This window comes from Salmo salar, chromosome ssa02 (assembly GCF_905237065.1).
Source record: "Salmo salar chromosome ssa02, Ssal_v3.1, whole genome shotgun sequence".
Taxonomy (NCBI): Eukaryota; Metazoa; Chordata; class Actinopteri; order Salmoniformes; family Salmonidae; genus Salmo; species Salmo salar.
This window is the reverse complement of record NC_059443.1, coordinates 25,399,304-25,421,272: the sequence shown is the minus strand read 5'-3', so window position 1 is coordinate 25,421,272 and position 21,969 is coordinate 25,399,304. Positions and strand designations below refer to the sequence as shown.

General features: G+C 42.2%; 1 protein-coding gene across 3 annotated transcripts in view; it reads right to left on the bottom strand.

The window, feature by feature from the left end:
* LOC106577926 (histone-lysine N-methyltransferase 2B) overlaps positions 1 to 21,969 on the bottom strand; it is an 86,206-nt gene that overhangs the window by 29,701 nt on the left and 34,536 nt on the right. For all 3 annotated transcript variants that reach the window (XM_014156395.2, XM_045701009.1, XM_045701019.1), the window contains 3 exons: positions 21,733 to 21,873; positions 20,053 to 20,263; positions 19,804 to 19,917 (listed from right to left, as the gene is read on the bottom strand). In XM_014156395.2, the coding sequence (XP_014011870.2) occupies positions 19,804 to 19,917; positions 20,053 to 20,263; positions 21,733 to 21,873 (466 nt within the window). The remainder of the gene's footprint in view (positions 1 to 19,803; positions 19,918 to 20,052; positions 20,264 to 21,732; positions 21,874 to 21,969) is intronic.

Below are 21,969 nucleotides of genomic sequence, written 5' to 3'. Positions count from 1 at the left end.
ACTACATTCCTAAAGATGTACTTTTTACTCCATACTTTTTCCCTGACACCCAAAAATACAAAAATGATCCAACTCACGCAGTTATCAAGAGAACATTCCTGGTCATCCCTACGGTCTCTGACGGACTCACTAAACACAAATCCTTCGTTTGTAATTTATATCTGAGGGGGAGAGTGTGCCCCTGGCTATCCGTAAATACATTTCAAAAATGTTTTAAAAAATTGTGCTGTCTGGTTTGCTTAATATAAGGAATTTGCAATGATTTAAACTTTTACTTTCGATACGTAAATATATTTAAAACCAAATACTTTTAGACTATTACTCAATTAGTATATTACTGGGTGACTTTCACTTGAGTCATTTTCTTTTAAGGTATCTTTACTTTATCTCAAGTATAACAATTGAGTACTTGTTCTACCATTGCTGAATACAAAGCATTATGTTTGGGGCAAATCCAACAACACATCATGGAGTACCACTTTTCATATTTTCAAGCATGGTGGTGGCTGCATCATGTTATGGGTATGCTTGTCATCGGCAAGGACTAGGGAGTTTTTTTAAAGATGCAAATAAATGGAATAGGGCTAAGCACAGGCAAAACCCTAGATGAAAACCTGGTTCAGGTCTGCATTCCAACAGATACTGGGAGACAAATTAATCTTTCAGCAGGACAATAATCTAAAACACAAGGCAAAATATACACTGGAGTTGCTTACCAAGACGTTGAATGTTTGAGTGACCTAGTTAGCTTTGACTTAAATCTATGCAAGACTTGAATGGCTGTCTAGCAGTGATCAACAACGAACTTGACAGAGCTTGAAGAATTTAAAGAATAATGTGCAAATACTGTACAATCCAGGTGGGCAAAAGCTCTTAGAGATTTACTCAGAAAGACTCACAGATGTAATCACTGCCAAAAGGTGATAACATGTATTGACTAAGGGGGTTGAATACTTAATCAAGATAAGTTTATTATCAAGATGTTATTCTTTTTTATAATTAAAAAAAAGTTAGAATCTCTCTTCTACTTTGAAAGAGTATTTTGAGTAGACGACAAATAAATCCATTGTAATCCCACTTTGTAACAACAAAATGTATAAAGTCAAGCGGTGTTTCCCCTTTTGAATTGTCTTTTCAATGTTCATGTAGCCCTTTGGCATCGGTTACTTCAATCGTTACTTCATATAGAAGAATAATTACTTGGGGAAGGTAGTGTATAGATTGTATTGGGGGGAGGGGGGAATAATAATGTCTCAATTTACGATGTGCTGGTCCTAGACATCCTTGTATGTAGCCTAGTGTTTATCGCCTTCTCCCGCTTCATCCTTTCCTCAGACAAGGGGTCTCTCCTTCAACTGGATGGGATTCTTCCAGCTTGTCCAGGGCCTCATCTGCACTTGTGAATTCCATTCTTTGCTTTCCCTTCCATACTCACAGCATTGCCAGGAATTGTAGATGAGTTTTGATGTCACTTTTCTCCAGTGACGGTCTGATCAGAATGAACTCGTAGTGTTTTTTTTTCGCAGCCTAGAAGACAGGTCCTGGATGAATCTAATGGATTGGCCGTGGATTTTAATCTCTTTACACCCCTGTGCATTCAGAATGTTGACTTTAGTCTGATAGTTCCACAATTTGAAGATTACCATGCAAGGGTATTTAGCAGAGGTGTGGACTCGAGTCACATGACTTGGACTCGAGTCACAAATATGACGACTTGCAACTCGACTTTGACACCAATGAGCTGGAAAGGGTTTCTTTTTCCTCGTCTTCCGATAAAGACAATAATCTCATGTTTCGTCTCGTTCTACAGTATTTTCAATTACTCTTCCAAAGTTAGCAGCTTTGTTTCCAAAAGGCAAATTTTGTCGTCTTGTTCGCTCATACACATGCCTTGTTGGTACGTGTCTGACACAATAGACTACTTCCTTTCGAGCAAATCTACTTTTTTCACCACAGATTGTAACTGTTTGTTTTGGTGAGTATCAAGAGCCTTTTAGCTACACTTTCCTGAATATCCTTTAGACGTTCATTACTCTCATTTGAATCTCTAAGTTGTTCCTTGTCTTTTCCTCTGAGGGAAGCCATGGTTGTGTCGCCGCGTCGCTTTACCAACTGATTGGCTCGCTGTTATTCACAGATTACCACTCACTCTCTCCCAGGTACTTGAGGATATATTGATCTATCGATTTTATGGGCTTAATTTAAACTGTTGTCTGGCTTCTACATGTAACAGTTTTGTCGGTAATTTTTTTTTTTACATTAAAAAATAAAGAGCTCCTCACTCCCCATGCGTTCTAAACAGAGCTACTCACTCCCCATGCATCCTATCGGCACCCACATGCCACTCTCATATGGCGCCAATTCCAAGGAAAACAAACTGAAACTAGACAAACAAAAAATGTGAGAAACATGTTCCTGAGAGAAAAGGTCAACTTCTTCATAACTGGAGAAAAAAACCCCACTACAAAACACAAGATGGAAAACTTTGTTATTATATGTGTTTCTGGGTAACCCTGACAGCAAAAGGACAAAGCAAGGAAGCAGAACTCTAGCCGTGCATTTTCACGACTCCTTTAGGCAGAAAATTACATCAGGGCATTACATTAAATAACTATTTTGAGAATCACCCACGTAATTCATTCGACCTTTCATACTAGTTCTCTATTGGAAACTCCTGTGCCTACTGTGATGACTCATTTGTTGAATGCTCTTTAATGCTACTGGGGACATTGCACCTGATGCACTGACTTGTGTCTCAATATACACTGTAGGCGTGTCACAATTCCAACATTATATAAACGATACGATACCAGGCGAAGTATCACAATACCGAGATTCAGTGGCCTAGCATCCCCTGGAAGCTTTCCTAAACGTTCTCCAAAAACATCTCACTGAAATTCACACTTCTACTCAACACAACAAATTGAACTAATAGAATACTGCATAGAATGGCTGATTTGCTCATATTTGCAAAGCTCTACCTGTGATATGGCTGGAGGAATGGGAGGAAGGAATATACATCAGTGGAGGATGCTGAAGGGAGGACGGCTCATAATAATGGCTGGAACATCACAAATGGAATGGCATCAAACACATAGAAACCATGTGTTCGATACCATTCCACTCATTCCGCTCCAGCCATTACCACAAGCCTGTCTTCCCAAATTAAGGTGCCACCAACCTCCTGTGATATACATGCATAATGATCTGCATGTCATTGTGTCAGTAAGGAGAAGACACTGCATGAAACCTTTACTCTTCAGTTGACACACACACAATCTCCCTCACTCTCATAAACATCACTCTCTCCCACAAACACACACACTGAGACCAACTTAAAAAACATTAGGCACCAAACAGAATTTAAGGAGCACCAGAAATAAAGATTTTTGATATAGTTTCGGTTTTCATTAGGCCTATATGAAGCACATCTCATGAGTAGGAGACCCATTTCCTTTCTTTGTGTACCAATCAAATTTGCCAAAACCTACCAGGTTGTTAGCTAGCTAGGTAACATGACTGAACAACGTTAGTTGATGTCAAATCAATAATTAGCAACACTGGGTTTTTCCAAACGGCCCGTGTCATGGTTTGTGATATATAAAATGCGAGAATCCAGATACAAATAAAAAAGGCATCTCTGGTAATATGGGTCATATTTTTGTAACCACTTAGGCTAGAGACAAGCCATTTTCTTTGATGTGAAGCTGCAAGCATGCTTGTCCATTTTCCCTCTCCGACACTAAGAGGCTGCATGACAGTGAACTCAGACTGATATGTGCTCTTGGTTATAACAGGCGATGAAATTATATAATGTATCAATATTGCTCGCTTTGCGTGCTGCTCCAACGTAACAAAAGTACAAACCTAACAGAAGACTAAGGGTCTGCATCCCCACTTGCCATCACAAATAAATTATATATTTTCAAACTGACGGAGGAATAGAAGCGCGTGAAGAGCGGACCGAGAGAAGCAGGTGAGGACTGGTAGGGGATGAGGATGGCTGACTACAGCTGCCACACGTGATATGCAAATTCATTTAAACTCAGCAAAAAAAGAAACGTCCTCTCACTGTCAACTGCATTTATTTTCAGCAAACTTAACATGTGTAAATATTTGTATGAACATAAGATTCAACAGCTGAGACAAATTGAACAAGTTCCACAGACATGTGACTAACAGAAATGGAATAATGTGTCCCTGAACAAAGGGTGGGTCAAAATCAAAAGTAAGTCAGTATCTGGTGTGGCCACCAGCTGCCTTAAGTACTGCAGTGCATCTCCTCCTCATGGACTGCACCAGATTTGCCAGTTCTTGCTGTGAGAGGTTACCCCACTCTTCCACCAAGGCACCTGCAAGACAGGTCCCAGACGTGCTCAATGGGATTGAGATCTGGGCTCTTCGCTGGCCATGGCAGAACACTGGCATTCCTGTCTTGCAGGAAATCACGCACAGAACGAGCAGTATGGCATTGTCATGCTGGAGGGTCATGTCAGGATGAGCATGCAGGAAGGGTACCACACGAGGGAGGAGGATGTCTTCCCTGTAACGCGCAGCGTTGCGATTGCTTGCCTGCAATGACAACAAGCTCAGTCCGGTGATGCTGTGACACCCTGCCCCAGACCATGACGGACCTTCCACCTCCAAATCAATCCCGCTCCAGAGTACAGGCCTCGGTGTAAATCTCATTCCTTCGACGATAAACGCGAATCCGACCATTATCCCCTGGTGAGACAAAACCACGACTCGTCAGTGAAGAGCACTTTTTGCCAGGCCTGTCTGGTCCAGCGACGGTGGGTCTGTGCCCATAGGCAAGATTGTTGCCGGAGATATCTGGTGAGGACCTGCCTTACAACAGGCCTCCAAGCCCTCAGTCCAGCCTCTCTCAGCCTATTGCGGACAGTCTGAGCACTGATGGAGGGATTGTGCGTTCCTGGTGTAACTTGGGCAGTTGTTGTTGCCATCCTGTACCTGTCCCCCAGTTGTGATGTTCGGATGTACCAATCCTGTGCAGGTGTTGTTACATGTGGTCTGCCACTGCGAGGACGGTCAGCTGTCCATCCTGTCTCCCTGTAGAACTGTCTTAGGCGTCTCACAGTACGGACATTGCAATTTATTGCCCTGGCCACATCTGCAGTCCTCATGCCTCCGTGCAGCGTGCCTAAGGCAAGTTCACGCAGATGAGCAGGGACCCTGGGCATCTTTCTATTGGTGTTTTTCATAGGACACTAAAGAGGCCTTTCTACTGACTAAGTTTTCATAACTGTGACCTTAATTGCCTACTGTCTGTAAGCTGTTAGTGTCTTAACGACTGTTCCACAGGTGCATGTTCATTAATTGTGTTTGGTTCATTGAACAAGCATGGGAAACAGTGTTTAAACCCTTTACAATGAAGATCTGTGAAGTTATTTGGATTTTTACAAATTATCTTTGTAAGACAGGGTCCTGAAAAAGGGACGTTTCTTTTTTTGCTGAGTTTATTAACAAAACTGACTTGCGCCAGCAGGTTCTTTAGATCAAAACTGGCACCAGCAGGTTCTTTAGATCAGTAGGGCTGAAAAAGTCCTTGGTATCATATGGAACGGTACTATGGTATTCTTAAAATGTTGATATTATAACATTTTGGTATACTGTGCACCACTAATATACTACCCCCCCCCCGCCGCCCTCAGAACAGCCTCAATTCGTTGGGGCATGGACTCTACATGGTGTTTAAAGCTTTCCACAGGGATGTTGGCCCATGTTGACTCCAATGCTTCCCACAGTTGTGTCAAGTTGGCTGGATATTCTTTGGGTGGTGGATCATTCTTGATACTGTTAGATTCTTGGTTTTGACTTCTTAAACGTCTAACATTGTTATACTAGAGACATGATACATCAGAAGTAATACTATAGTATCTAAGGAGTGATAGAGACTGGTTTTTATATCAGAAGTTACTGGTTATCTGTAGGAGCCAGATGGCTTTGGAACGTGCTGAGTAGAGGGGAAGCAATCACATGATTGCTGTAGGTGATACGGGTGGAGAGTTTTGGATTAGGCATCAAGGGGGTTGTGGTCAGGTCACCTTAAGGGAGAAGGAACTTTTTATTACCCCATCACTTCGTCTTCATGTCGAACAATAAAATATGCAAGGGTCAGAGAGAAGGAGGAGTGCATCTGTATACACATACTTGTGTTGGAGGAAACATGTTTTGTCAATGCAGCTGTATTGACCCTCTGGGAAGAATAAACTTGGTTAAGCTTACATAGTATCTGTTGGACTTTTGACTCAGAATTAGAACCTAACAGTTGGCGCTGCGAGCAGGGTTCACCACGATTTGCTGTCAAACTAAAGATTCCGAATCAGTGAAACATGAGCCGGCAACAGAAATAAGGTAGGCACAGTTCCTATACCTGTTATCACTAATTCTGACATCTTGGGGAGATGACAGTCGTAGGGTGAGCCTATTATAGGATACGGACCTAGAAAGCCTGAGCTTATTCAGTAGTCCCATTGTGTTACGACCGGTCATAGCTTTGTGGTATATGCTAATAGAGTAAGTCCAGAGCAGGATATTGTTCCTGTGGAATATAAAGAGAGGTTGGTTTTATGCCCTGTTGGGGTGGGGAACCATGACAGATTGTGTGGAAATAGGAAGACAAGTGTGAATAAGTTTGGTAATGTGTGTTATCAATAATAGTGATATTTGATGCACAATACTGGAATAAACCATTAAGTCATCCGTATTCTCCAGTAATGAAATTTGCAGACACTATAGTATAAGTTCTAATACAAGGTATTAAGTGCCGTGACCAATTAATAGGCACAAATACAATAACTATTATCCGGGGAAGTGGGTAGCGCTACCTTGGAAAATAGTTAATAGGAGGTGTGTATTATAGATGGGAGTGAAGAAATCTAAAATACCCTGAACATCGTCGGGAGATGTTTAGGAATAATAACTATTGATATCGCAACAGACGGCCCCGATTTTCCCTGTAGAGCGGAGCTAGAGGATTTTAATAAAGCCATGTAGGTACTGAAAGAAGTGCACAAGCATTCTACTAATTTGGCTCGAATATGGAAGATATTCAGCAAACTGGATAGAATTGGGCAACATTTCCCTGCTGATGGAGAATTCAAATCAAACAAAGAATTCTGGGAGGAAATTATGACTTGGCACAATGACATAAAAACCAAATCAAAAGCTCAATATACCAGCGTGTTGATGTCAGCATTCTATCAACAACAAAAAACAAACCAAAAAACTCTAAATTAGTAGAGGTACTCAGCTGCAAAAAGACTGGGTACGGGAGTGCATTGATAGAATTAGCACTTTGGCTTTGATGGTAGGTTTGGAACCTGTGAAATGCGCCTTGAAACTTCCTTTTGAGACTGTAAACAAGGTGGCTTTCCACCGAGTACACAGACTTGGAGCGACAAGACCAAGGGTCCCCGACCGATCATCGCAAAATTTGAACACAACCAACAAAAGGAGCTGATCAAAAGCAGGGGAAGAGACCTTAAAGGGACCGAATTCGGTCTCAATGACCAATTTCCAAGGGAGAGAAAAGTACGTCGTAAGAGACTGTATCCGGTACAAAGGCAACAGAGGGGAAAGGGTAAGCGTGCCTTTCTCATTGTGGACAAACTCTTTATAGATGGACAGCTATTCCGAGACAACTCCATAACACCATGGCTGTACTTGTTTGGGAAACCTTTAAATGTACCTTCAGGAGGTGTTTCAATTCAATATTCATCAATAATTAAAAAAAAAGCAGTTTCTGGCTAAAGACAAGACTAACAAGGGAAATCCATGAACTAATAGTACAGATACCAATAAAAATTATACTACAGAGATACAAAATAAGTTAGAGGAAAAACAAAAAGAACTTGAGAAACCTATTCAAGAACGATCTAATGTAATCTTTCACAAAAATAAAGCAAACTGGATGGAATATGGAGAAAAATTCCTCCTGAATCTCCAATACAGGAACGCTAACAAAAATAATTGTGGTTTCAATGGCCAAGGTAAGACAAAGAAATGTAGCGAAAAAACATCAAAGTGTAAAGAGATAGCTCCCTGTTTTAGATGTGGGACTATCAGACATTGGAAGAATGAGTGTAAGGTGATACTAGAACATGCTGCATTCAGAGGAAGTGCCGTTATACAAGCGTTTGCATCTTTTTCAAAAGAGCAACAACAAATCCTTTGAGAGTAGCAGGAGAGGAAGTGTCACATATTGGTGTAAAGCCTCGGTTCGATTGATAGTGGTTCATAGAGATTACAGTTTATATGTGAAGGAAAACGTATGAGATCACATCTTAACAAACTTTTTAATAGATGCCAAGATCAAATATCAGATTCCTTGTGATGAGAAATTGGCTAAATTTGCCACAGAAAAAGTATTTTGGGTTGAATAATCTAGGCGAAAAGCCGGGGGAATGGATTCTTAAGAGGTAACAATTTAAATTAGCTGGCCAAACACTCCTTGCAAACTCAAAACATTTTTTGGGGGGGGATCTCATAAGACATTTGTGGTTTATTATGAAACAGATTAATAGAACGGACGAAAGGGTGGAGGGGAAGTGAGGAATTAGCATAGGGGTTACCAAACCTAAAATTAACTTAATTTTCTTAGTTAATGAAGATTGTGGCGCGGTGGTGATGGTGGACTCGGTGGCGAGATAAAGTCGCTGTGTTTAAGGGTAGTACATGGTAAATAAAAGATACATAAATGTTTGGGTGGATTGAAACAAATGTTTAATGATTGGAGTGGATTTACCATGATCATGTTTGGTTTATAATTAATACTTTTGAATTGCTGATTAAAATGTAGCATTGTGAATGCTAACGAAATGTACACTTTCTTTTCCAGAAGAGGGGGTTTCATTATCTCTCGTTGGAATGTCCCTGGAGACTATGTTATTAGGGAGAGCAGTTAGAGATATTCGGCAGTTAACCTCTTTTGGGCAAGGGGCAGTATTTTCATGGCCGGATGAAAAACGTACCCAAATTAAACGGCCTACTACTCGGGCCCAGGAACTAGAATATGCATATTACTAGTTGGATAGAAAACACTCTGAAGTTTCTAAAACTGTTTGAATGATGTATGTGAGTATAACAGAACTCATATGGCAGGCAAAAACCTGAGAAAAATCCAACCAGGAAGTGGGAAATCTGGTTCTTGTAGTCTATTCAAGTCATTGCCTATCTAACACACAGTGACTTAGGGTTCATTTTGCACTTCCTAAGGCTTCCACTAGATGTCAACAGTCTTTAGAAAGTTGTTTGAGGCGTCTATGGTGAACAGAGAGCGAACAAAGGAAGTTGGAATTTGTTGACTCAGGAAAGCACATGAGTTCATTGGCGCGCATTCACGTAAGGGGTAGCTGTGTTCCAAAACGTTTTTCAAGACATTGGAATCGTCCGGTTGGAATATTATTGAAGTTGAAGTTAAAAAGGCCCTAAAGATTGATGCTATACAACGTTTGACATGTTTGAACGAACGTAAATATAACTTTTTTTCGACTTTTCGGCGTGAAATTTTGGCCGTGCTTCCTACATTTGGAGTAGCTTACTGAACGCGCAAACAACAAGGAGGTATTTGGACATAAAGTCCATAATTTATCGAACAAAACAACATTTATTGTGGACCTGGGATTCCTGGAAGTGCCTTCTGATGAAGATCATCAAAGGTAAGTGAATATTTCTAATGCTATTTATGATTTTAGATGACTCCAAAATGGTGGGTATCTGTATTGCTTAATGTCTTTTTCTGAGCGCAGTGCTCAGATTATTGCAAAGTGTGCTTTCCCCGTGAAGCTGTTTTGAAATCTGTCACAGCGGTTGCATAAAGGAGATGTTCATCTATAATTCTTTGAATAACAGTTTAATATTTGATCAACGTTTATGATGAGTATTTTTGTAAATTGTAGTGCTGATTCACCGGCAGTATTGGAGGCAAAATATTTTCTGAACATCACGCGCCAATGTAAAATGCTGTTTTTGGATATAAATATCAACTTGATCGAACAAAAAATGCATGTATTGTGTAACATGATGTCCTAGGAGTGTCATCTGATGAAGATCGACAAAGGTTAGAGCATAATTTTAGCTGGTTTTCTGGTTTTTGTGACACCTGTCCTTGCTAGGAAAATGGCTGTGGTTTTTCTTGTGTTGGAACTGTCCTAACATAATCTAACTTTATGCTTTCGCCATAAAGCCTAACGTCCAATCCTCCCCATAAAAAAATTAAGGATAAAAGTATTGGAATTAGGCCATAAACAGAGTTCCCAGATAACTAAGGCCTGTTCATGTGTTTTTTTTTGGACCTACAGTTTACCACACACACACAATTTACCGGTTCTGAATATGCGTTAGTGGTGTGGATAGTGTGGGATTTATTTTGGATGGGGTCTTTTTACTTCAGTTTTAAATTGGGTATGCAGAAGGATAGAAAGGTTTAAACTGTTTGTAAGGTTTTGAAATGGTTTCTGAAGGACAGGAAAAGTAAAGGGAGAGGAAAATATTTAATGGTGTCGAATGCCCTGTATCCTGACTTTCTGGCGAGGCCTGATCAATCTCATTAGAAATGATCGAAACAGGTGGGATTTAACTATAAAATGAATGAGAAACACCCGTTTATATTCTACTTTACCATTGCTTTATGAGATACTATTATTTCCTTATGGAGTTATCAAGAGTTTTAATTCTAAGTTGATTGGTTATTCTTGATTTAACATGTTTTTGAATCACGATGCGAATCATGGGTTCGAAGGGAAAATAACCAGTTCCCTCAGGTTCCTGGTTTCTGGGTAAATATACTTTGTTCAGTCTGCATATAGACTAAAAATATATGTTATATAGAAATGACATTTACTCCAAATGGATTTTGATATGTGAATTGCTGATTTTGTTTGTTTTTTCGATACAGATTTCACCAGATTGGGACTGCTGGATTGTTGGTGGGATTCTCCGATGGATTAGGGTGCCAACTCCCTAATCGGGTAACTCTTCCGAGAGGTCGCCAGTAAAATAAGGGAGTACTAACTAATGTTGAAAATGGTTTCAACAGTAACAGTATGCTATGCTCTTTGACATTTGTCATAGAGATGGTGTTAAGAAAATTGGGAATGTAATAATTTATATAGTATAGTCATATAGACAACACTTGTCTGGATTTCGTGAAACAGGAAGGAATTTAACTGAACTGTTGTTCTGATCTGTGCTTTTTTGAGGTTATCATGGAAGGTGACGTCAGATCGTGTCTTAATGCATGGTATGAATCATTTGGACACAAACTGTGTGTGAACCTCAAAACTCTCCCAAAACAGCTGAAGGAAGAGCGACAAAGGCGTTCAATGTGACAGTGACTTAACACTTCAATATGAGTCCGAGCCATTAACCTGGGTACCGGCAGCAGGAGTGCACTAGAGTCCTGAGATCGCGCATGTGGAGTGAGCGTGGAGAGAGATAACATACACATTTCTCTTCATGTTTCTGGGGTGCTGGTGGGAGGAATAGGCCAGACAGGATGGTGATAGCAGCACAGGTGAGAGACTCGTGTACGTGGAAAAATCGGACGGTCCCAAAGACCCTCCCCATTATTGATTAAGGGGACCTTAAGATTCATATGTTTTGCTGCAGGCCTAATAAGAAGATACTGTTGCTATGTGTCTAAAAACTCTGCCACTATACGTTGCACAAGCTATCTATATTAGTCTTTGCGGTTAAGCCCTGGCTGTTGCGAGAGTGCGCTTGCAGGCTAGGTGCGAGTCAGACCGAAACTAGATAAAGAGAAGTAACCACTGTCTGGTTTTGACATTTTGATCTTGTGTGACCATAGATGATGCTAATAAATTCAGAAGCTACTGTACTAGGTTGCCTAATGGGGTTCTAAAACGGTGAGGGGTGGGGGCACTGCTAAAATGTATAAGGCCTAGGGAGGCTCTAGAAAACTAATCTCTAAGTATCCTCTAACATGGAGGTTGTTAGAGAACTCACTGGATGATAGCTTGAGTCAACCATGAAGGTTTTTTTTGTTCTCTTTTGTCAGAATTTTAATGTTAAATCGCATTGATACATAGAGATTGCTGGATGATACGGTACAATTAATTGCATACAAGGCTCATAGTCTATTTTGCGATAACACCCAAGGATGAAAATGAAGGATGGCATTGAGACCAGCATCACATGGGTATAGAACGTAACGGATGGACGGTTGTTTCCCCAGTTTTAGTCGCATCAAGGGTGGTGTGAAGTTATTAAACATGTACTTTTTCGCTCTTTCCTTTGCAAGTCAATATGTTTTTAGGTTTCGTGGAACATAAGAGTGATCATTGTTCCAGAGGAGGGACTGATGTATATTGACTAATTGATTTGAGAATGTTTTAGTATGTCTATAACTGTAGGAGTGCATTAGGAGTTGTTACTATTGTGTTATGGGTTAGATGGAATGATATATGTGCAAATGTATCTGTAGCAGGAGGCAAGGTACACATGAGGCCTGTGTTTGAGACGGAATGATTACATAGGGCTGTTAAGTAGGATGGAATGTGACTGGGGTGGAGATCTGTGGGGGCTCATAAATTAAGGTTGTGGTGATAGTCTCTGGGAATGATACCCCTCTATGTATATTGTTCCACGAGAAGGCTCATAGGAGAGGGAGGACAGCTAACTGTGCACAATATAGGGACTATTATGAAGTTAAACTACAGTTAAACATTACACATACCCAGATCATGGTGAGAGTAGAAGAGATAGTGGTGGCATTTCAGACAAAGGTAAACTTTCAGGAAACAGGTGACTCAGTTTTGTTAGGTTGAACATTCTTCCAACTCATTAAACTCTTTCCCAATTTCTAACAGCCGGCGAACACTTGACAGATTACATGCAATAGTTCTTCTCACGGCAGTCGCTGTACGGTCAGTAATTGAAGGAGGCTATAGTCATGGGCCATGTTAGTAGTAGCAGGGGTTACTTTAGTAGCATTGTTGGGATATCAGTTTATGAGGACTCATGCCAAAATGACTGGGTAGCTGGGAGACTGATGGGAGTACCGGGGGCTGTTATTCAAATGCCACAAATTAGTGATCTTGGGGGGAGTCTATGTTGTCAGGAAATGACCAATGCGTTGCAGTGTGTATATCCTCAGGTGAAAGCAGCACATGAGGAGCAGGAGATAACCGAGGGCACGGGCTGAATTCTGGAGATTGAGTGTACATCAAGATACACCAGGCGGGGGTGTTGCGACAGTGTTGGTCTGGTCTACGCACAGTACTCCTTACAGCACCTGCAGCGGTAAAGATCGTCATGTCTCTCCTCGGTGGGTTCACAGTTCTCACAGGAAGTGAGGTCCAACTGCATAATGGGTGAGCTTGAAGACGCCATGACAGAGGAAGCAGAGCTAAAGAGAGAGAGAGAGGGAGAGAGAGAGACTAGATTCCACTGTAGAAATGTAGATGGGTTGGGTAAGGGAGCTACTTTAAACATCATAGTTGGATTGGGTTAGCTGCTTTATTGGTTAATGCATCATATGAAAGGATAGATGGTGGGGTAATTGTACTCTAAACAACATTTTGGAGGCATTGATGTAAAAGTCTATACAGTGCTGAGTTACCTCAAGAGGATGCAGCGTTGATTGGGGATACGCACTTGCCTATCAGGTGGCAATGGAAGAGATGGGGAACAAAGTGAAAATGACACAGCTTGGGAACACCTCTTGGAACCTGGGGCCGGAAAGGGGAAGTCTGGGCGAAAGCTAGAGGCGGCTTTTTAGGGCTTTCAATTTTGTGGAATCCAGCAGAAAAGTATCCTAGAGGCATAGAGTCAGGTGAAGAGAGAGTGGGAATTATCATGGTCTCAGACTGGTTTTTATGCATGTATAATTATGCATAGCTTAACACATTTTTTAAAAATGCCTTCCTCACCATCTTAAATAAGCACGCCCCATTCAAGAAATGTAGAACCAGGAACAGATATAGCCCTTGGTTCTCTCCAGACCTGACTGCCCTTAACCAACACAAAAACATCCTGTGGCGTTCTGCATTAGCATCGAACAGCCCCCGTGACATGCAACTTCTCAGGGAAGTTAGAAACCAATATACACAGGCAGTTAGTAAAGCCAAGGCTAGCTTTTTCAAGCAAAAATTTGCTTCCTGTAACACAAACTCAAAAAAGTTCTGGGACACTGTAAAGTCCATGGAGAATAAGAACACCTTCTCCCAGCTGCACTGAGGATAGGAAACTCTGTCACCGCCGATAAATCCACTATAATTGAGAATTTCAATAAGCATTTTTCTACGGCTGGCCATGCGTTCCACCTGGCTACCCCTACCGCAGTCAATAGCACTGCACCCCCCACAGCTACTCGCCCAAGCCTTCCCCATTTCTCCTTCTCCCAAATCCAGTCAGCTGATGTTCTGAAAGAGCTGCAAAATCTGGACACCTACAAATCAGCCGGGCTAGACAATCTGGACCCTTTCTTTCTAAAATGATCTGCCGAAATTGTTGCAACCCCTATTACTAGCCTGTTCAACCTCTCTTTCGTGTCATCTGAGATTTCAAAAGATTGGAAAGCAGCTGCTGTCATCCCCCTCTTCAAAAGGAGGGGACACTCTTGACCCAAACTGCTATAGACCTATATCTATCCTACCCTGCCTTTCTAAGGTCTTCGAAAGCCAAGTCAACAAACAAATTACCGACCATTTCAAATCCCACCGCACCTTCTCCGCTATGCAATCTGGTTTCAGAGCTGGTCATGGGTGCACCTCAGCCACGCTCAAGGTCCTAAACTATATCGTAACCGCCATCGATAAGAAACAATACTGTGCTGCCGTATTCATTGACCTGGCCAAGGCTTTCGACTCCGTCAATCACCACATTCTCATCGGCAGACTCAATAGCCTCGGTTTCTCAAATGATTGCCTCGCCTGGTTCACCAACTACTTCTCTGATAGAGTTCAACTTGTCAAATCGGAGGGCCTGTTGTCCGGGCCTCTGGTAGTCTCTATGGGAGTGCCACAGGGTTCAATCCTTGGGCCAACTCTTTTCTCTGTATACATCAATGATGTCGCACTTGCTGCTGGTGAGTCTCTGATCCACCTCTACGCAGACGACACCATTCCGTATACTTCTGGCCCTTCTTTGGACACTGTTAACAACCCTCCAGACGAGCTTCAATGCCATACACAACTCTCCTTCCGTAGCCTCCAACTGCTCTTAAATACAAGTAAAACTAAATGCATGCTCTTCAACCAATCGCTGCCCGCACCTGCCCGCCCATCCAGCATCACTACTCTGGACGGTTCTTACTTAGAATATGTGGACAACTACAAATACCTAGGTGTCTGGTTAGACTGTAAGCTCTCCTTCCAGACTCACATCAAACATCTTCAATCTAAAGTTAAATCTAGAATTGGCTTCCTATTTCGCAACAAAGCATCCTTCACTCATGCTGCCAAACATACCCTCGTAAAACTGACCATCCTACCGATCCTCAACTTCGGCGATGTCATTTACAAAATAGCCTCCAATACCCTACTCAATAAACTGGATGCAGTCTATCACAGTGCCATCCGTTTTGTCACCAAAGCCCCATATACTACCCACCACTACGACCTGTACGCTCTCGTTGGCTGGCCCTCGCTTCATACTCGTCGCCAAACCCACTGGCTCCAGGTCATCTCCAGTCCCCCCTTATCTCAGCTCACTGTTCACCATAGCAGCACCCACCTGTAGCACGCGCTCCAGCAGATATATCTCTCTGGTCACCCCCAAAGCCAATTCCTCCTTTGGCCGTCTCTCCTTTCAGTTCTCCGCTGCCAATGACTGGAACGAACTACAAAAATCTCTGAAACTGGAAACACTTATCTCCCTCACTAGCTTTAAGCACCAGCTGTCAGAGCAGCTCACAGATCACTGCACCTGTACATAGCCCATCTATAATTTAGCCCAAACAACTACCACTTCCCCCTACTGTATTTATTTATTTAGCTCCTTTGCACCCCATTATTTCTATTTCTACTTTCTTCCACTACAAATCTACCACTCCAGTGTTTTACTTGCTATATTGTATTTACTTTGCCACCATGGCCTTTTTTGCCTTTACCTCCCTTATCTCACCTCATTTGCTCACATTGTATATAGACATATTTTTCTACTGTATTATTGACTGTATGTTTGTTTTACTCCATGTGTAACTCTCTGTTGTTGTATGTGTCGAACTGCTTTGCTTTATCATCTCGGCCAGGTCGCAATTGTAAATGAGAACTTGTTCTCATCTTGCCTACCTGGTTAAATAAAGGTGAAATAAAAATAAATAAATAAACCTTGTTAATGCTGTTGTTTTGTGTTTCTTTTCGGCTTTCCAAGTCTTGTGCTATCACTCTCTTAACCTGTTGGGGTTAGGGGGCAGTATTTACACGGCCGGATAAAAAACGTACCCGATTTAATCTGGTTATTACTACTGCCCAGAAACTAGAATATGCATATAATTATTGGCTTTGGATAGAAAACACCCTAAAGTTTCTAAAACTGTGTTTGAATGGTGTCTGTGAGTATAACAGAACTCATATGGCAGGCAAAAACCTGAGAAGATTCCTTACAGGAAGTGGCCTGTCTGACCATTCCTTGAGCTTCTTGACTCTGTTTATTGAAGACTGAGGATATTTGCTGTAACGTGACACTTCCTACGGCTCCCATAGGCTCTCAGAAGGCGGGAATAAGCTGAATGATGTAATTCCAGCCACTGGCTGAAAAACATTAGCGCTTTTGGCAAGTGCTCTATCAGAGGACAATGGGCTGAGGCGCGTGCACGAGTCGACCCCATGTTTTATTTTCTTTCGCCTTTGAACCTAAACACGCTTTCCCGGTCAGAATATTATCGCTTTTTTACGAGAAAAATCGCATAAAAATTGATTTTAAACAGCGGTTGACATGCTTCGAAGTACGGTAATGGAATATTTAGAATTTTTTTGTCACGAAATGCGTCGTGCGCGTCACCCTTCTTTACCATTCGGATAGTGTCTTGAACGCACGAACAAAACAGAGGATATTTGAACATAACTATGGATTATTTTGAACCAAACCAACATTTGTTATTGAAGTAGAAGTCCTGGGAGTGCATTCTGACGAAGACAGCAAAGGTAATAACATTTTTCTTATAGTAAATCTGATTTTGGTGAGTGCTAAACTTGGTGGGTGTCTAAATAGCTAGCCATGTGATGCCGGGCTATCTACTGAGAATATTGCAAAATGTGCTTTCACCGAAAAGCTATTTTAAAAATCGGACATAGCGAGTGCATAGAGGAGTTCTGTATCTATAATTCTTAAAATAATTGTTATTTTTTTTGTGAACGTTTATCGTGAGTAATTTAGTAAATTCACCAGAAGTTTGCGGGGGGTATGCTTGTTCTGAACGTCACATGCTTATGTAAAAAGCTGTTTTTTGATATAAATATGAACAAAACATGCATGTATTGTAGAACATAATGTCCTAGGGTTGTCATCTGATGAAGATCATCAAAGGTTAGTGCTGCATTTAGCTGTGGTTTGGGTTTATGTGACATTATATGCTAGCTTGAAAAATGGGTGTCTGATTATTTCTGGCTGGGTACTCTGCTGACATAATCTAATGTTTTGCTTTCGTTGTAAAGCCTTTTTGAAATCGGACAGTGTGGTTAGATTAACGAGAGTCTTGTCTTTAAAATGGTGTAAAATAGTCATATGTTTGAGAAATTGAAGTAATAGCATTTCTAAGGTATTTGAATAACGCGCCACGGGATTCAACTGGCTGTTGAGTAGGTGGGACGATTTCGTCCCGTCGACCCTAGAGAGGTTAAGAACCAGAAGTAGAAAGTGGAAAAGCAGCTCAAGCTGAAGTGGAGAAAGCCAACAGCTTCAGCTGCTATGGCATTCTGTTGTGTGATGAGAGATGGAAATAAGAGCGTGCATATAGAACAGAGGCCATAAGCCTAACTCTGAATGTTAATCATGTTTTATTTTTTATTATTATTATTGTTTGTCCATTTAAAAGTAATTTCCAAGTGTATGTAACAGTATGGAGTTAAATGTTCGATACAGGGGACTGTTAGATTCTGGGTTCTGAATTCTTAAACTTGGAACATTGTTATACTAGAGACATGATAGATCAGAAGTAATACTATAGTATCTAAGGAGTGATAGAGACTGGTTTTTATATCAGAAGTTAATGGTTATCTGTAGGAGCCAGATGGCTTTGGAATATGCTGAGTTGAGGCAATCACGATTGCTATAGGTGATACGGGTGGAGAGCTTTGGATTAGGCATCAAGGGGGTTGAGGTCAGGTCACCTTAAGGGAGAAGGAACGGTTTATTACCCCCATCACTTCGTCTTCCTGTCGAACCATAGCAGATGTAAGGGTTGGAGAGAAGGAGGAGTATATATATATCCAGACCTCCATGGGTTGATAAATTGGATTTCCATTGATTATTTTTGTTTGATTTTGTTGTCAGCACATTCAACTATGTAAAGAAAAAAGTATTTAATAAGATTATTTATTTCATTCAGATCTAGGATGTGTTGTTTAAGTGTTCCCTTTATTTTTTTGAGCAATGTATATACACACACACACACACACACACACATACACACTTGTGTTGGTGGAAACAAGTTGTCTGAATGCAGCTGTATTGACCCTCTGGGAAGAATAAACTTGTTTAAGCTTTCATAGTATCCATCGAGTTTGACTGAGAATTAGAACCTAACAATACACACAGGAAACTTGTGAAAACCCCAGCAGCTTTGCAGTTCTTGACACACTCAAATCTGGTGTGCCTGGTACCTACTACTAAAACCCATTCAAAGGCACTTAAATATTTTGTCTTGCCCATTCACCCTCTGAATAGCAGAAATGCACAATCCATGTCTCAATGATTTAAAAAAATCCTTTGACTTTTCTCCTCCCCTTCATCTACACTGATTGAAGGTAACAGCCATAAGGGCTCATAGCGCTCAACTGGATTCACCTGGTCAGCCTGTCAAGGAAAGAGCAGGTGTTTATAACGTTTTGTACACTCAGTGCATGTTCTCTATTGTGAAAGCAGGGATGCAAACTGTTGAGGGCCTAAAAAAGTGACAAAGTCTTCCTACATAAACACACAACAAAAGCTACGTAAACTGCAAGAAAATGTGCCTATTTTTAGAGTGGGGTTGTCACCATACCAACACTTTACTAAGGATGTGCTACCAGACCAAGTATCATAATACAGAGTAACATGTATCCACTTCCCTTGCACTGCGAGCAGCTCCAATTATTAAACAAATGTAACAGAAACCACATCACTGTCTGCACACCCCAGCTCGCCATCATGGCTAACTAGCATTTTAAAAGTGATAGAGATGTGCAGAAAGAACAGATGGAGAGAGGCCGCTGAGCAGGCTAACGGCTGGTTAGTGGGACGCAGCTGGCTGCTCACAGCTGTCACACGTGATATTGGATGAAGCACTCGTTCTGATATGACATATCTGACATCACGATCTAAACCCTGGTATTCTATTTGTAGGACACAGAGGGTAGGGATGCATTCTGTACAGTCGGTAGTGATCACACAGGGAGAAGATCTGTTGGAGCCTCGACGTTATAACTCAATGAGTGATACACTACATCTACGCACTTTTTGTCAGATCTACATGACTCACGTGGATGACCTTCTGTATTCTAAGATCAAAAGGCAAATGTCAGGGAAAAGTGACGAGTTTGCATCCCTGTGAAAGGTACTGCTGAGCATGGGAGCCTGTTACACAGCAGAATAAGTTGGGCGTAACACTGGAAGACTCACCTGTCAGGTCCTCACACTTGGCATGGACCCAGTGGTTACAGGTGGCACACTGCATCATCTGACTGTCGTAGTCACTGTCCTCATAGCACTTGAAGCAGATCGGACAGTAGTTGCCTTTAGAAAATGATATCGTCAATATCCTGCCATTCCCATATGAACAGTGAAATCAAATAAATGAGCTTGTCTTTTACCATGTTTGAACATTTGTGTTTGCAGATCGACTTCCCCAAAGCGTTCACTTCATCTTACCTTGGTCGTGGAGCTTGGTGCAGTCTGGACAGAGTCCTTTATCGTGGTTCCACTCGGTGTCCCAACTCTTCCCTGGTGTAACCCCACAGCTTTTACACCTGATGCATGTCATACACACCCAGGCCTTCCTCCTCCTGTTGGGTTTGGGGTAGTTAGGCCCCAGGCATGAAGGGTGATAACAGTTCTGGCATCTGTCACACTCCAGCATAGGCTGAGGAACACCAGAGAGATACAGTATTTCAGTTACACATAGATTGGTGGCAACACTGATGTCACAGTTGTTTCCTGATCAGTGAAAACCAAAGATGGTGGATGTGTGCCCTCTAGGCCCTCTCCTATTCTCGCTATACACCAAGTCACTTGGCTCTGTCATATCCTCACATGGTCTCTCCTATCATTGCTACGCAGACGACACACAATTAATCTTCTCCTTTCCCCCTTCTGATAACCAGGTGGCGAATCGCATCTCTGCATGTCTGGCAGACATATCAGCGTGGATGACGGATCACCACCTCAAGCTGAACCTCGGCAAGACGGAGCTGCTCTTCCTCCCGGGGAAGGACTGCCCGTTCCATGATCTCACCATCACGGTTGACAACTCCCTTGTGTCCTCCTCCCAGAGTGCTAAGAGCCTTGGCGTGACCCTGGACAACACCCTGTCGTTCTCCGCTAACATCAAGGCGGTGACCCGATCTTGTAGGTTTATGCTCTACAACATTCGCAGAGTACGACCCTGCCTTACACAGGAAGCAGCGCAGGTCCTAATCCAGGCACTTGTCATCTCCCGTCTGGATTACGGCAACTCGCTGTTGGCGGGGCTCCCTGCCTGTGCCATTAAACCCCTACAACTCATCCAGAACGCCGCAGCCCGTCTGGTGTTCAACCTTCCCAAGTTCTCTCACGTCACCCAGCTCCTCCGCTCTCTCCACTGGCTTCCAGTTGAAGCTCGCATCTGCTACAAGACCATGGTGCTTGCCTACGGAGCTGTGAGGGGAACGGCACCTCCATACCTTCAGGCTCTGATCAGTCCCTACACCCAAACAAGGGCACTGCGTTCATCCACCTCTGGCCTGCTGGCCCCCCTACCTCTGCGGAAGCACAGTTCCCGCTCAGCCCAGTCAAAACTGTTCGCTGCTCTGGCACCCCAATGGTGGAACAAGCTCCCTCACAACGCCAGGACAGCGGAGTCAATGACCACCTACCGGAGACACCTGAAACCCCACCTCTTTAAGGAATACCTGGGATAGGATAAAGTAATCCTTCTAACCTACCCCCCAAAAAATAAAAATAGATATAGATGTACTATTGTAAAGTGGTTGTTCCACTGGATATCACAAGGTGAATGCACCAATTTGGAAGTCGCTCTGGATAAGAGCGTCTGCTAAATGACGTAAATGTAAATGCATGAAGATTGTTAACGGCCTGAGTGTGAATTATTGAACAAAATGTCAGTTCTGGTCTAATAAAGTAAGCCCCTCTCCCATAGGCATCAATGCAATATCAGCTAGATCTGGTCTACTTAGTTCATTGAAGCATAAAAAAAACAGTGAGTGGGGTGTCTCACTTACTCTTCAGTCTCTGGGTTAACTATAGACCCTGGATATAGCCTAAAAACTAGTGACCAGGTGGTTCAGTCCTCGGGTGAGACTGGAGTGACTGGGGCCTTGTGTGGACCCATACCTTGGAGTGCTTGTTTTTTCTGCCACATATATGGCAGCACTTGCAGCGGCGACAGCACCAGTTCTCCTCAGAGGGACGCTCCGTTGGCTCAAGGCAAAACCGGTGGAAGGGCTCACAGCACACCTGGCAGTACAGCATTTGCTAGAATAGGAACAGACAACGGTCTGCAGGTTTAAGACATTCCAATGTGGATTCAAAAGATCCATCATGGCCATACATTGACAAAAACATCCTATA